Raw genomic sequence first — 17,523 nt, forward strand, 5'->3', positions numbered from 1 at the left:
TGGCGACTGTGGCAACCAGACTCAAAAGGGGAACCCATCCTCATTTGGGTTAAATCAATGATAGCTGAAGCTTGGGTGATAGCTAAAGCTTGACAATGAAACTATTAGTGCTAAGCAATGTATTATCAGATGGTCTCATACATGGCACACTAAGATTGATGTGTAACTCATACACACACACACACACACACACACACACACACACACACACACACACACACACACACATTTTTACACTGGCATACTGGCTCATGCAATACAAAATCCAACCCCAACAAATTGCAATCACAAGGTCCATATTCTGACCTGACTGTGCAGGGTGTTCATGTTGTCTCGGAGTGCGTCAATGACCAGTTCACACTCTTGTGTGTGGGCGTGGCTTATCTCAAGCTCCCGCTGCGTGTCTCTCAATCGCCTACTCAAAGTGGTCAGGGCCTCGTCTCCGCTCTCCAGCTGAGCACAGCGCGCCTCCACATCGCCCCGTAGAGCCACGATCTCCGCCTGCAGACGAACCACCTGCTCCTCCCTCTCGACCATCTGAACACAACCACACACACACACACACACACACACACACACACACACACACTTTATATATACACACATACACAGGCACACACTCCTGAAACATCACTAGACTGAAGGTTATCCTTTATATAAATATATTCAAATATAATTTCAACAGAGTGAAAAGTAAACTGGACTGAAATTGATAAAAATCACACATTTCTACATTGTATTGTGTCTAGATAGTTCTGATTAGGGAGCTGAGGGCTTTGTGCTGTTTTATGCTGTCTCATTTTTCAACTTTCAGCTAAAGTACACTGAGATTTTAAAACACCTGAGCTCTGCTTTGCCTGTGGTCCTCCTCGTGGCTCTGCAGCATGCTCTCCAGCTCTGAGATCCTGCTCACACAAGTCTGGTATTTCTGCTTGTGAAGCTGCACAGATTCACAGAGCGTCTGCATTCGGGCCTCTGCGTCCGAAACCTGCCTACGAGCCTCGAGTAGATCGGCCTTCAGCCGAGTCAGCTCCGAGTCCTGAGAGCGCAGAGCGGCTTCCTTACGGGAGATCTGAAAACACACAGCACACATTCGCAACTCAATTAAAACACAACAGAATAGCTTGGACTCTTTCACACAGGTAATCTAGTTTATTTAAAATTGTGTAACAGCATTATGTGGGGTTTCACTGTGTTTTCATGTGTACAATATTCGGCTCGTTTTAATGAAGCTCTGATGAAGAATAAAAAAATGAGCATCAGGATCTATCTGACTGCCTAAAAAATAGACCATGTAGATAGTGTATGGAAAGACAAAACAACCACTAGTCGTGTAAAAGGTTCACCTCGTCCTCTGCATCCCTCTGTGCCAACTTCAGCTTTCTGTGCAAACCCTCCACAGTGGCTTTGTGCTGATGGAGGCACCTCTGCTCCTCATGCAGCTCGCTCCTCAGGCCCTGCACCTCCTTCTCCCGGCTCTCCCTTTGGACCTGCGCCTCCTGCTGCCACTGCTGCACCTCAGCGCTAAGTTTGCACAGCTCGTCCTGCCTGCTCTCACACTGAAATGCAGCAGAGTTTTGTTTATAAACTAGCAGCACTGAAGCATGCACGCATGAACATTACCAGTAAAGTAACATTCTCCGAACATCATAACATGCGTTGCAGCCAGCAGTTTGTTTCTTTTGCTTGAATCTGAGCATATACACCAATCAGGCATAACCTAATGACCTTATAACATAATGAGCGGTGAAGAGAATAACACTGATCAGGGTCAAATTGTAATGACTAGATGACTGAATCAGAGCATCTTCAAAACTGCAGCTCTTCTGGGGTGTCTGTAGTGGTCAGAATCAATCAAAAGGCTCCCAAGGCTCATTGATGCACGTGGGGAGCGAAGGCTGACCCGTGTGTTCTGATCCAACAGACGAGCTTCTGTAGCTCAAATTGCTGAGGGAGTTAATGCTGTAAACGCTCGACAGGTCAGGACTTGGCAGTAAAAGGAGGACCAAGACATATTAGGCAGGTGGTCATAATGTTATGCCTAATTGCTTTCATTTGAACTGTACAGTCAAGACACAAATTCTCTTCACTTTCACACGATTCTAAACAAACAACTACACTAGCCAGAGTTGGTAGCACAGTAGCAAGAACACGTGTGACAGATTTAGAAATCGACTGTCGAAATTCCAGCAATGTTAATATTAAAATTTTCGCATGTGTGTATATTTATTTTGGATAGCACTACACCAATGGAGATTCGGTGTACATGTAAACAGTTTATTCCGAGTCTGGGTTTGAAATGAGTTCTTTCGGACGGACCAAAATGTACGGCGTGTAATCACAGCGACAGATAAGCGTGTGGAAGAGGGAGCTGCGAGTCCCGCTCGCGCCGGGAATGACAGGAGCTCGGCATTATGTTATTAGACTCCGGAGTGTAATATGCAAGATGAGATCTTTTTTTTTTTTTTTCTTTTCACCTGCTGATGATGCTTTACAAAAGTAAGAAGCGGTGGAACAGCTGTCTCGTCAGGGAAAAGTAATAAATCACACCGGCTTGCTCAAAACATACAAACCCCCATACACACCACACATACATTCATACGCACACGCAATATAGTGGCTTTAAATGATATATTCAGCCTGGCATCCCCTCGACATGGTGTTGTAAAGAGAGAGAGAGAGAGAGAGAGAGAGAGAGAGAGAGAGAGAGAGAGAGGGCAGATTGGTCTGTATTTACCTTGCAAGCGTCATTATGAGCGCTGCACTAATTGTGTTGTTTTAAAGAGTGAAATCCGATAATGACACCATTAGTGACTTGGCTGCTGCAATGTCTCTCAGGGGCCGACGGTGAGAGGATGATATGAGAGAGAGAGAAAGAGAGAGAGAGAGAGAGAGAGAGAGAGAGAGAGAGATTGTATGTGTGTGCTGGGACTACTGAGAAAGAAAAAATAAAGAGAAGAATGCGGGAGCAGGAGCACAATATAGCTGAAATAAGAGGCGAGAGAATAAGCAGAGATGAGGAGAAAGATTGCGTGAATGTTCCCTGTGGATGAAAGCGGAGAGAGAGAAAAAGATAGAGAGACAGATGGAGTGGAAGACAGACGGATAGAGAGTCTAATCAATATTACACTCATGGCTGCATACATTACCGCATCAATCAGTGCTAAGCTGCGGTGTAATTTTCTAACTCCCCTATTTCTCTCCCAACCTCATCACACAGACAGACAATACCCCATGGCTATTTCTGATGAGTTTCAGTGGCTGAGAGAAGAGAGAGAGAGAGAGAGAGAGAGAGAGAGAGAGAGAGAGAGAGAGAGAGAGAATGAAGAAAAAGAGAAAGCTGTTTATGGAGCTCTCGCTTTCTCTGCTTCTCTCTTTCCAACACTGATTAATTTCCAAACTCGGCCGGCAGTTCCATTAGCATAAAATTTCCATGGATCAAGCCCCTGCAATGAAACTCCTTCATCAAGTCGCTTGTCAAACATAAAAATTTTAAATCTCATTTTGTTTCTAATATCATTTTCATACTGACACGACCAAAAGGGGTGTGTGTGTATGTGTGTGCACAGAGGGAACGGACGAGACAGAAATGGGTTGCTCTCAGGCAACGCACAAACTGAGTTATCAAACTAAATTAAAAGAGCTGTGAGCTGCTTTGCAAGTGTCAAGTGTTAAATGGGTCGACTTTTTTCTGACGGCCAGAAATAGGAATTGACTTGGAGTCCGGCTGCTCGACATGAAGCTTCTTTATGCTCTTTCAGATAAAGAAGTCCCTCACTCATCCTTTTTGCATAATGCTGTAACCAAAACACACACACACACACACACACACACACACACACACATACATACACACACACACACACACACACTCCTCCCTCTACGGCACTGAGCAGTAGTATTTTTGCAGATATTTGTTTATACACATCTGCAGTATGTTCTGATCTCGTTTTTCGGCTGCAATAGGTGGAGTAGGAGTGGTCACATGTTGCAGATCATGGTGCTGGGGAGGTGAAGCGTGGAACAAAAGGCTAATTTAGTCAGAATATAAAAAACAGTCAGTACATCGCTAAAATAAACAGTTATGCATTGGATTTGGACTGTGAAAACTGGACATGAGGCAGGAATACACTGTGAAAAAGAAACCATTTCTTCACAACAGCACAGCAATTTACACCCACGGGCCACTAAGAGCTGTGGACTCAGTGGTGGACAAAGTACACAAACCATGTACTTGAGTAAAAGTAGAGATACACTCGGTAAAATATTACTCCAGTAAAAGTGCTCCCTTTACACGTTTACTTAAGTAAAATACAGAAGCATTTGCCTTTAAAAGTACTTAAGTATCCAAAGTACTATGATTTTTTATGGCTATAATGTACTATTGTAGCCATGATAAAAAAGTACAGTGGTCGTTCTGAAAATCTGCAAATTATGGACGCCCCCCGCAGCCCCTATGGTACCTTAGTGAATTCATCTAGACATACAAGTTTAATACAATAAAGTGTTTTTTTAAATTTTTATTCCTATCATTTCTGAACATTCAGTCCCGCTGCAGATTTTCGCTAATTTTAAAATAATCCGCAACTTGCTGTAAATTAGGTTACAAATAAGAACCTGCGTTTCGAACCACAAATTATTGGGGAGCGCTGTTCTCATGGTATTTTTTCCAACTCTTATTTAACGTCGTGGTACATCCTCCATGACCTAAAATTCACTCGCTACACTATTAATAAAATTATACACTTAATAGTAATAATAACATTCTATTCACTTATCATGAATAGGAAACGACTGATTTTGCAAAATGTAGTAAAGTAAGTAAAAAAAAAGTACGATTTTTACTTTGAAATGTAGTGACCTCAGAAGTACAAATACCTGAAAAAGCTACTTAAGTACAGTAAAGAATCACATTTACTTCATTAATGTCCACCACTGATTGGACTCAGAAGGTCGTGAGATCAAATCACAGCACCACCAACCTGCTACTGCTGGGTCCTTGAGAAAGGCCCTTAACCCTCAACTGCTCAGTTGTAAGTTCCTCTGCATAAGGGCATCTTCCAAATGCAATAAATGTAAATGTAAAAAAAGAAATGAGGATGCACTTTGACCATTAACAATGAAAAGTGAATAAAATGCAGGAAACTTAAGGTGGAAATGTTAGATTTTGTTGTATGCTTTCATAATAAAACATCTCACACTTGCCAAAACCTCCTACCATTATGAACACAATTTACATAACTTTACACACACACACACACACACACACACACACACACACACACACACACACCCACACACCCCTAAAGATAGTCATTAATTATGAAAAATAGCACTGCTCTGTAGGAGGGGTCCATTGTTTAGATTTAATAAGGACACGGAATCGATGCGATTGAATCAATCTTCCCTAATTAAAAAAGCGCTATATTGTGAACCGATCAAGGTGCATAAACGAGATTAAAATTAATGAAGGAACTGAGCCACAAGCTACAGCACCTAATTAAATGAGGCTAATTGGAATTCCATGGCGATGTGTGCTTCGCTGATGCTGCGAACATGCGAGTGTAGAGGTGGTCTGCTCCCAGGAGATCTGTCCAAATGTAAATATATTAATATTCACACAAATATACACACACACACACTCACACACACACGCACACACACACTCACACACACACTCACACACACACTCACACACACGACCAAATACCAACCTAAAATGCACTACTGTTTTAATAAGGTCTTAGGACCATGTTAATAATCTTTTGTATCTACATATTATTTGTATATACTGTACACTGTCAATTATACACTTATAAATTGGTACTGTTCTATATATAAAGTGCACAACTTACTTATAATGTACACAACTTACTAATTTACTAGACTTATGTCTAATTCTGCCATATATTCATTTTTATACATATTACAGCGGTTCAATTACAACATAATGTATAAATACTAAGACTGAATTGTGGTAAAACGTAAAACTTGAAGCATTACTTGAACAATAATGAAACATTACATTAAAATGGCTTTATCCACACCTCCTAATGCCAGTGTTTAATATAAATTCATTACAGGTCGTTCCTGAGTTACGATGGTTCGACTTACGATATTTTTTATATTACGATGAAGATAGCGAGACAACAAAATTGCAAAGACATTGTAATTTACGTGCGGCAAGCAAACGTAGCAGTGGATATGCGTGTACGATATGTTGGGACTCTGCCAGGATGTACACATCTCCTGCCTTGTGAGATGCCTGACTCTCTCACCAGTGGTCAAAAGAGTTCAGTCAAACTCTTCCAACCATGGCTTTGTGGACCTTGCTTTTGCACTGAGGCACAGTCATGCTGGATACAAAAGGGCCCCCACCAAACTGTTCCCACAAAGTGGAAGGCATAGCATTGTCCAAAATGTCTTGGTGTGCTAAAGCATAAAGATTTCCCTTTATTGGAAGTAAAGCTAAAGCTAAAGCTAGCCCAAACCCTAAAAAACCAACAATGGAACTGGAACAATGCAGTTAGGCAGGTAATGTTCACCAGACCCAGACTCAACCAGACTGCCAAACAGAGAAGCATAATGAGTCCAGTGGCAGAGTGCTTTAAACCACTTCATCAGACACTTGGCATTGTGCTGGACTGTATTTAATATAAACAGTCTGCTACAATGGTTTAAGACAGTAGTTTGCATGAATGTAGTTTAGCATTTAGGCACCCATCACTGAACCTCAACAGTTTTTGTTGATTTGCACTTTGTAAATGCAGACTTTATGGCTAGGAGCTGGAATGTGTACTCCCATGAGAATGGGTCTGATTGAAACACCAACAACATGTTATGAACTTTTTTGTTTATTTTTTCACCAGCAACTGACTGATTTATTTTTTTCCTCCGCTGAGGCAGACATTAGCTTTCGCTTTCTGTATTTATTGTATTATAAAATGTGTATGCCATATACACTGCATTAAGTGCTCTCTGATGAACGGGATGAGATCACTACTGCCCGAGTGATATAAAAAGAAAATTACGGAAATGTTCATGAGCACAACGTAATAATGAGCAGCAAAATGATAACCCTATTATAACGCTCGCTCGCAAAAAAGTAGCCATCATCTTGACAAAGCAAATAGAGTGTATGTGCGTCTTTTGAAAAAAAAAAATAAAATGAAGATGGAGAGTTGCAGTGACGAATCAGGAAATTGTAAGAGTGTATTATTAATTTAACATTTTTTATTTTTGCTCAGCCAGTGGACTGTTTTGTAACACAGCACGTTTTCATTGTTATATTGCTGCGTAGTCATCCAGAACATGGAGAACATCATGGAGTAAAAGAAAAAGTCAATAATAAGGTGATGTACTGGTGTTCTCACCTGTGTATGAAGATTTTCTTGTTCTATCTGAAGCTGAACATTTTTGCGTTGTTCCTCCTCGAGTGTCTCCTCCCTCTGATTCAGGAGCTTCTGCAATCTTCTTACATCCTCCTCCAAATTTATGACCTCCTCAGCTTTAGATTTCACCTCCTGAACCTGGCCTTCAAGCTACAGACACACAACAAACACATGCAATTTGTTCATCTTTCAGGATTTGAATGACATGTTGAAAAAACAAACAACAAAAAAAGTTATTCAGGAGCAAACACTTAGAATACAAGCTATAGAATAAAACAGGGGAGGATCTACGGGGGGTTGGGCACGGGGTGGCAAATGCTAAAAAAAAAGCATTGCCACCCCATCTGCCACCCCAGCACAGGTATCCCAATGTATACAATCCAATGTATATATTAATATATTCATAATCAAATATAATCACTTCTATGTGATTACATAAAAAAAATATACCAATTCTCAAATTGGTATATTTGGTATATTGGTATATACCAAATATACTAGTAATTCGTCGCTCTGGACAAGGGCGTCTGCTAAATGCTGCAAATGTAAATGTAAATATACCAGTAAATAATGGAAACAAATCTCGTCTTTCCATTATAGCATAGTTTGAACAAATGACTCCTATGAACTGCTTCATTTTAGTGAATAAAACACATTCAGTGCAACTATCCTGATCACTGATTACAAACAGATGACTCAGCAAACAAATCTGGCTCTTTTAACAAACCAAAGCATTTGTATATATATATATATATATATATATATATATATATATATACAGTTGTGTTCAAAATTATTCAACCCCCAATGCTGTAAATGGTTTTAGGGAATTTAGTGTACATTTGTAATTGTATTCAGAATGAAATCCTACAAGGACTTCTTAAAGAACCATATGCAACTAAAATGACATCAATTAGTTTTGTAATACAGTAGTAAATGTTTCTTTTGTGAATTCTTCATTGACATAATTATTCAACCCCTTAAAGACTACCACTCTGAAGAACAGAGGTTCAATGAAGTGTTTTCAATCAGGTATTGAAAACACCTGTGGATATCAGGGAGCAGCAATAAAGCCTAATAAGCACCAATTAGGCAGCTTTAAAATGACTGTGATACTCAGCTCCTTCTAGACATTTACTGGTGTGGTTACAAACATGGTGAGGTCAAGAGAATGGTCCAGGAAGACAAGAGAACAGGTGATTACTCTTCACAGGAAGGGCAATGGCTATAAGAAGATTGCAAAGATGTTAAACATACCAAGAGACACCATAGGAAGCATCATTCGCAAATTCAAGGCAAAGGGCACTGTTGAAACGCTACCTGGTCGTGGCAGAAAGAAGATGCTGACTTCGACTGCTGTGCGCTACCTGAAGCATAGAGTGGAGAAAAGTCCCCGTGTGACTGCTGAGGAACTGAGAAAAGATTTGTCAGATGTGGGTACTGAAGTTTCTGCTCAGACAATACGGCGCACCCTGCGTAATGAAGGCCTCCATGCCAGAACTCCCAGGCGCACCCCCTTGCTGTCCCCAAAGAATAAGAAGAGTCGACTGCAGTATGCCAAAAGTCATGTGGACAAACCACAGACGTTTTGGGATAGTGTTCTGTGGACTGATAAAACAAAATTAGAACTGTTTGGGCCCATGGATCAACGCTATGTTTGGAGGAGGAAGAACAAGGCCTATGAAGAAAAGAACACCTTGCCTACTGTGAAGCATGGCGGGGGGGTCAATCATGCTTTTGGGGCTGTTTTGCTTCTGCAGGTACTGGGAAGCTCAGTACCAGGAGATATTGGATGACAATGTGATGCAGTCCGTCACAAACCTGAGGCTTGGAAGACGTTGGACCTTTCAACAGGACAATGATCCCAAGCATACCTCCAAGTCCACTAGAGCATGGTTGCAGATTAAAGGCTGGAACATTTTGAAGTGGCCATCGCAGTCACCAGACTTAAATCCGATTGAGAACCTCTGGTGGGACTTAGAGAAAGCAGTTGCAGTGCGCAAGCCTAAGAATGTGACTGAACTGGAGGCTTTTGCCCATGATGAATGGGCGAAGATACCCGTAGATCGCTGCAAGACACTTGTGTCAAGCTATGCTTCACGCTTAAAAGCTGTTATAACTGTAAAAGGATGTTGTACTAAGTACTAAGATTGAATGTCACTTGGGGGTTGAATAAAACTGATAATGATGTGAGCTCAGAAAAGACATTTGTGGTTATTTCATTATAAATGTTATGTTATATTTGTCTGACCTACACGTGCCTCTTTGATGTAATTGTAAGCAGGATGACTGAATGATCATAATCAATGTCAAACCGACCAAAACAATCAATTTCAGTGGGGTTGAATAATTTTGAACACAACTGTGTGTATATATATATATATATATATATATATATATATATATATATATATACACTGGGTCAAGTCATATATATATATATATATATATATATATATATATATATATATATATATATATACTAGGTCAAGTCAATCACATATCAGTCTTTTTAAAATGTTTATAGACCAATATAAAAATGTGCACCAGTGTATACACAGAATATGTATATTATTCATTGAATCCATAAGAACCATGCAATGATGCTTCAGTGTTGCCACTCCTCACAAGTCCCATGCCACACCCTTGCCACCCCATAAAAGATTTTCCAGATCCGCTCCTAAATAAGAAACAGTCATATATTAGAGCAAGCTGATACACACAGCTCCATTTATTTGCATCTGTTTGTCAGCTTGCTCTAATACATTATTGTTTCTATAGCAACAGGTCATTCACAGGACTTCTATTCCGGCTGCTCCTCATAAAATGATAAGAATGGTGTCAGTAAGGAAGGAGTCTCCAGTTTCAGTACTTTATAATAGCCAGAGGCAGAGCTACAACGTTTCTGTAGTTGGCAAACTGATGCTGTGTAATATAACACTTGTGTTATAGAAAAACGATGATTTCACACACAAACCAAACAATGACAAATTTCCTATAACATCAAGACATGAAGTGTTTTATTCCTTATAAATGTCCAATCCTGCATGATACGACTTTCATGGTGAATGAAACCAAAGTCCGTTAACACATGGAGGTCATTAATGACAAACGTATGACGCTAATTGTCATGTATTTGAACAATAATCCCAAAACACTCCTCACTCAAAGCAAACTCAGAGCAGACTCTTCTCTTTGAAACGGTGAAAACCAGACAAACAGAAAGAGGAACGAATATTAAATGGAACGTATTTCTGCACGTACACACACTCACAAAGAACCTTTAATGTTCTGCGAGCTGTGATCACTTTGCAGAATTAATTATGGCATGTGTGTACGCAAGTGTGAAATTACACAGAATTCCAAAGCGTGTAATTACAGGCAACACAGTAAGCAAACAATGGGCTGTAAAAGCAGGCGGGCATGCGAGAATGAGGAGGGGGGATTTATCAGCGATCAAAGCCCATTGTGGACCTGCGTGGTGAGCTGAGGAGCTGCGTTCATCCCGGAGCCGTCCTCCTTCACTGTAATTTCACCGCAACATTCTCTGAAGTGTCTTTCCTGTTTCTTGTGGTGCAAAGTTTTTAAAAGGAGCACAAAGGAAGAAAGAAATAAACGAGTACACCCCCCTCCCCAACACATGCACTCTCTCTTTTGCTTGCTTTCCCCCTCCATTTGGTTCTATCTTCATCTTCAGATTAAAAAGATGTCTCCCTGTGAGTCTCAGAAAATCTTACATAAAGAAATGACTAACTAGTCTGATGCCCTCCTTCCCTTCATGCCGGAGTGAAAAGGGGTGTGTGGAAAGGGGGGGTGAGGGGAGGTGACGGCTGCCCTTCAGCAAAAATGAATTTTCCAATCGCAGTTAGTACTGCCATGAATAAATAAACAAATGAATAATTGAGAGGAGCGACATAAATAAATAACATCACAAACATTTCACCGGAGCTCGAACGCATTCGGCGGATAACTGGAGCTGCATGCTAATGATAAAAACGAAACATGGGAGCAGCTTCTGTTGTATTATTCAACATTCCATCACCAAAAAATAAGTATATATATATATATATATATATATATATATATATATATATATATATATATATAAATATATAAATAAAACTATCAAGATTCAGTAGGCACTGAAGTGACAGGACTGTCTTGTACTCAGACACTCAGGAGAACAAACTAATTACCAGTCAGAAATCTGTGAGGGATTTCTGCTCTGACAAACAGACAGCAGTTACGTCTATGTTTATTCCTCACTGTGCCCTCAATCCTGCCCTTCCTCAGGCCTGTTGAGGCCTTGAAATGCCCCGGAGAGCTCTGGCCTGGTTCTGAAGGAACGATGCATCACCTGGTCATCGCAGTCTTTCACTACACTGCGTGCACGGAGAATTTCAAAGCCGTCTTTCTTTCGATCAGACGAGGGGTTTCTCCGCTCTCCCCTGTTTATTTCATGTTCAATTTGCAGCAAGTGTTCCTGGAGTGAAGGATAGAATTGATTTTATAGGTTTCTCCTGTTTACACTCTCTCCCTCTCTCTCTCTCTCTCTCTCTCTCTCTCTCTTAAACCAACACAGTAAAGAAGAAAAACACAGAGATAGGAAAATGAGGAAATAGCTAATAACAATGATTTATAATAATAATATTTAAAATAATAATAATCACAATTATCATAACAATAATCAAGAAAAGAAATAAGAAAGAAAATAAGAGGAAAGAAAGAACAACACAAGAATATCAAGGAAAGGGAAGAAGAAGAAGAAGAAGAACGGAACAAGAAGGAAGAGAAAGTACATCAAATAAAAAGAGACAAACAGAAATAAGAAAAAAAAGAGTAAAGAGCAAAAGGATAAATAAAAAATAGAAGAGGGAATAAGTACAGAAAAAAAGAGGAAGAAGATGTAGAGGATAAAGTAAGAAGGGAAGATGGAGTAAGACGAAATTCTTAAACTTGGTACCTCGTCATGTGTGGAGGTCAGACGTTGCTGGGTGGCGCTCAGCTCGGCGGTTAACTTCAGTATGGTGTCGTCCCTACAGGCCACCTACAGTACGCACACATAGACACACTCTTCTACTGTACACACTTCTCATTCTGCATGTATTAATATTTAGCTTGAAGCTGAACATGAAGAAAATAATAAGCATCATTAATTAATATGAGTAACGTGTATTAACAACATAAATAACAGTCTTCTGGGTGACTGAATCTAAAACCCCAAGCTACAGATGATAGATGTGGTGGTACCTCCTGCTGAGCCGCGTGGTGTTTCTCTGTGAGCAGATGGAGTTGATGGTGCTGATCTTGCAGCTGAGACACCAGTGTGTCCCTCTGTCCTTCAGCCTGCTTCAGTTCATTCCTCAACCTGGACACTAACGCTTCTTCCTCCACCAGCTACAAGCGAACACACACACACACACACACACACACACACACACACACACACACACACACACACACACACACACACACAGGTAAACAGGTGATACCAGGACTGGACTGTTACATTCCTTCAATGTTTTCAGAGACATAATGGCTTTATAAGTAACAAACTCACAAAATATTTAAAAAGTATAGAAGAAGAAGAAGCGGAAAGAGAAAAAAGAAGGATTAACAGAGGAAATAATAATAATAAAACTAAAGAAGAAGAAGGGGAAATGAAGAAGTGATAGGAGGAAAAAAAAAGTTCAAATCAGGAAAAAATCTAAAGAAGATGAATAATAAAAGATATGTAGGAAAAGGAATCTGAAGAAGATGAAGATGAAAAAGTGGAAAAATGAAGTAGAAGAAATAAATAGGGAGTTTGAAAAAGATAAGGAAAAAAAAGGAACATATAGGAAGTAAGAGAAAAGACAGAAACAGAAAGTAAAAGATGAAGAAGAGAACAATAAGGGGAATTGGAAGAAGAGAGCTGGTAGAGCAGGTGGTGTGGAGCCTAAGAGCAGTTATGTAGGGGAGATGGTGTACCTGTGAGTAGCAGGTGGTGTACTGGTGCTGTAGCTGGTTCAGTTCAGCCTTAAACTCCACCACTCTTTGCTCCTGTCCTCCTTTCTGAGCCTCCTGATAAAAAAGGCAAAAAAAAAAAAAGTGCATGGAGTCGGAATGTTTGACAGTTTACCATCCACCATCCATGCATGTGCAGATAATACATGATTTGGAAGTTGTGAATATTGGGTTGTTAACACTTGCACATAGCTGACGTTGAAAATCTCAGATTAAGATGTAAAAAAAAAAAATGCTACATAAACAGATCTTCAGAAAAGCATAGAACTGTTAATGTGGTATATCTTTCAGTACAGAAATTGCCACTGTGTAGCATCACGTCTCCTGTCAGTATACATCTGGGAACTGAGGAGACCAGTTGCTGAAGGTTTGGGAGAGTAATATTGTCCTATAGGTGTCTGATACAGGGTTCTAGCTTTATTGTGGATTTGGATCATTGCCAAATGTTTTGAAATAATGAAAAGTCTAGACTGCAGGCAGGCCAGTTGAGCACCTGGACTCTTCTACTATGAAGCCATACTATTGTAATAGATGCAGTATTTAGTTTAAAAGGCGTTTTATGTATGGAAGCATTTGTTGCTCTAAAACTTGTATATATCATTCAGCTTTGATGGAGATTTATGCGATTTGCAAATCATTGCATTCTGTTTTTATTTACATTTTACACAGTGTCCCAACCTTTTTGGAATTTGAGTTGTACTTTATTAATATAATGTTCACATTTTTTTTTTTACAAGTTTCAATTTCATGCTCCTCCAAATTGGAACCCGACTTTAAAGTGTGTGTTGCTCATACCCATTCTCTGAGCTCTCGATGGCAGCTCTTGAGCTCATCAGTTGCTCTCTGCAGTGCATCCTGGTAGGTGAGAAGCTGCTGCTGCAGGACGGATGCTTCCATGTGGCGAGTACGAACTTTCTGTTTTAGAGACTCAGCCTCTAGAACCATAGCTGCTAGTCTGTCCTCGCGCTCGTCAAGCTGTTAGCATGCATTAACAACATCAATAAACTGGATAAATCGGATTTAATAAAAGTGGACAAATAGACTGAATGTAAACAAAGCACAACACACTGCCAATCAAAACAAAATGAAAATAATCACTTAAAATACAATAAGGAAATGACAAGAGCACAATAGCAGAGTGAGAGCTTCTGTCCATTTTGTTTCCTCAATATATTGTGTGTTTAGTGGCAATTTGTCACTTTAAGGAAATGGCTCAATTTGGCCCATCTTAATTTAATGGCAAATGGCTAATACGGGCTCTGCTGCTCTGCTGCTCGTTCTGCTGAAATGACCGTAGATTACATATAATTATCTGTTAAACTATCACTCATCCCCCTGGTTCTGCAAGCGCAATAATCCAACGTCCCCTTAAAACATGATGGGAACAGAGTCTCTACTGAAGATTAAATAACACAACAATCACTCGGCCGCTAATTACCTAGAAAAGCATGGAACGTTAGTAAAAATAGACGCCAAATGCATTAGGTTGGATCGAGGTTCAGCGCAAACACACACACAAACCATATGCTGAATTATTCAAAGTTCTGACATCTAAATGACTTGTTGGCTTCACCGCAAACTCGATTCATGCACTCGATTTCAAGGGGTGATACGAGCAGTGAGTGCCGAGTGCCACAGAGACACACTAAAAACAAGCATTACAGTATTTAAATACAGCTTTAATAACTCATGTTATGGCACCTTTGTTATACGGTGTACAGTATGTTCTGCTGCTGCGAATAAACCGTAAATGTTAGTAAATCTGGTTTAGGTTTTCTTTTCCACTTTGGTCTGTTTCTTCTTCCTTATACAGCAACTATTTAAAAGAGGCATGTCTGAGGCAGCTTTTATATTTTGTGTGTACTCAAGACCTATTCGGAGGTTGTTTGTAGGTGGGACTGAGCATCTCAGGTTTGCTTTCTTTCCAGTGGATCAATTCCATGTTGCAATACCAGGTGGTGGCACAATACTATAAAAGGGAGGTTTGTCCTTTTGTTGATTTTTATTATCTGACTTAAGTAGCAACACTCAAGAGTTGAAAAACAGTACTTTTTGCGATGCAAAAATGGCGATGTCCCAGTTTCGGGAATACCAGCAAAAGAAGGGCCATTAGTGGCAACACAGTGAGTGGTACCACAATGCCTGGGTTAATAAAAGTGCTCCAGTTCTAAGTAAGGCCAGTTATATACACATCAATAAGGTGTTTCATCTCTTTTGCTGTTTGTTACAACCCTTTCAGCAAACATGAAACAGGAAGTATTGTTACGCCAGTTGAATTAATCACATTACTGGCCATGGCAACTGAAACCAGTTTTAAACTGTTGTTTGTAACAGGACCAAGAATTGGTTCTTTTGGCTGCTCAAGGACTTGAAAAAACAGCTTTCGCACTTCTCCAAATGTACCAAATTCAAAGGTTCAAATAAAAGCAAGCATAAAATAAGAAGGTGAGGTAGGACGCAGGTAGAAAGCTGACAATGTTGTATTTGAAAAAGTATAAATTATACAGTGTAATATTTTTTTGTGGTTCTGGGATCCACATCTTGCAAAAGTCAGCAAATATGAGAAGTACCTGATGTACTCAGCTTCTATAGTTCATGTACAGTATGTACATTTCCCCTATACACCCTTAGATGGAACTGCTTATGTTCTGGCTCAGCACAAAATCCTAATGAACTACTAGGAGCTCAGCTCATATACATTTTAACCGAACGCACAGTTGCATCTTGGAGCCACTTTTAATGAGCCTCTGTGGCTCCTGACCTCCAGCGTCCTCCACATCCTCCACTCTCACCCTCATTTATCTTACAACCATGTAGATTTCGCTTGGGCTGTCACAAGAGCCGCCACTCTTCTGGGAAGGCTTTTCATTAGAATTTAAAGTAGATGGAGGTTTGTACTTTCTCCCACTGAAGCCTGACTGCGAGAGGGCAGTGCAGTCAGTGGTCCGGTTCATCCCGAAGGTGTTCAGTGGGTGTTGGCGGGTGGTGTTGGTGGGGGGGGTTAGTTCTTTGTTCAGGATGCTAGAGTTCTTTAAACCATGTCTTTTTAAGCACGTTTAGTACACAGGGGCATTGTCCTACTGTAAAAGGTTTGGGCCTCCATGTTCCATTGAAGGGAAACTGAATTGTACAGCAAATAAATTAATGGATAAATTTACACAAATAAATAAACAAAAACAAATAGATTAAATTCCAAACCACATACAATGTAAATCTGTTTTGGAAGTGCAATTAAAATGTCTATAAACTAACCCTAAGAAAACAGCATTAAAATAGATGTCCATGCACACATACAGTACACACACACACGCTCACACACCTGTGAATATAATGCAGCTTATTCACGGGGGAAAATTCAAGATGCTCTTCAACCATGTTGGACACAAGATTAAAAGGATTACTCTCTACAGCGAAAATATGCGCTTTATCATTTTAGGTGTGTAAATACATGATTGTGCGTCACATGATGCATTGCTCATGCAGGTTGTCTATAATTTACGAGTTGGCTGAATCATTTGTCAGTGGTTACCACCATAGCCTGCAACTTGCAAATACCTTAAAACAAACCGCTTGTTCTGTGGTCATTCTGACACCGTGGCGTGTCTATAATATTGCACGCGAGCATATACGTGTTAAAGTGTTCTACAAAGACTTACACACGGCCCGTTCGTATGAGTCTCTAAAAGCCTCTCAGTGTGGCTCACCTTTCAGAGCGCTCACTAAGGGAGCCCCACACTTTCTCTTTCAGGACTGCAGCCGAATAAAACGCTCTGTGACGCTATTCAGGTTTCACAGCGGCAGGCTCAATCGACGGAGCCGGAGCGGGAACAAAATACAGAAAAGAGATACAGTTGGAGAGCATACAAACACACGTGACACGACTTATAGGTTTTTTTGACCTCCTTGGAAAATGTTTAAACAGTGACTGTACACATGATGACCTCCCCGAACCTCTCTCTCTCTCTCTCTCTCTCTCTCTCTCACACACACACACACACACACACACACACTATACTATACAAACACAGCACCAGGATGCATGCAATCGACGGGCAAATCCGTGTCGAATTCAGCTTCCCCGCAGCCGTTCAAACAAAAAAGTCTCGAGGGGCCTTTAATGAGTTTT

The 17,523-nt window shown here is 40.3% G+C and overlaps 1 protein-coding gene across 13 annotated transcripts in view; it reads right to left on the reverse strand.

Moving 5' to 3' along the window:
• Window positions 1-17,523, reverse strand: part of LOC124390753 (plectin) — a 169,949-nt gene that overhangs the window by 26,474 nt on the left and 125,952 nt on the right. For 12 of the 13 annotated variants that reach the window (XM_046856736.1, XM_046856732.1, XM_046856735.1 and 9 more), the window contains 9 exons: window positions 14,193-14,372; window positions 13,362-13,454; window positions 12,642-12,788; window positions 12,355-12,438; window positions 11,749-11,874; window positions 7,374-7,541; window positions 1,347-1,559; window positions 842-1,072; window positions 307-537 (listed from right to left, as the gene is read on the reverse strand). In XM_046856736.1, the coding sequence (XP_046712692.1) occupies window positions 307-537; window positions 842-1,072; window positions 1,347-1,559; window positions 7,374-7,541; window positions 11,749-11,874; window positions 12,355-12,438; window positions 12,642-12,788; window positions 13,362-13,454; window positions 14,193-14,372 (1,473 nt within the window). The remainder of the gene's footprint in view (window positions 1-306; window positions 538-841; window positions 1,073-1,346; window positions 1,560-7,373; window positions 7,542-11,748; window positions 11,875-12,354; window positions 12,439-12,641; window positions 12,789-13,361; window positions 13,455-14,192; window positions 14,373-17,523) is intronic. The other variant, XM_046856741.1, reaches the window with a different exon arrangement.

Source organism: Silurus meridionalis, chromosome 9 (assembly GCF_014805685.1).
Source record: "Silurus meridionalis isolate SWU-2019-XX chromosome 9, ASM1480568v1, whole genome shotgun sequence".
Taxonomy (NCBI): Eukaryota; Metazoa; Chordata; class Actinopteri; order Siluriformes; family Siluridae; genus Silurus; species Silurus meridionalis.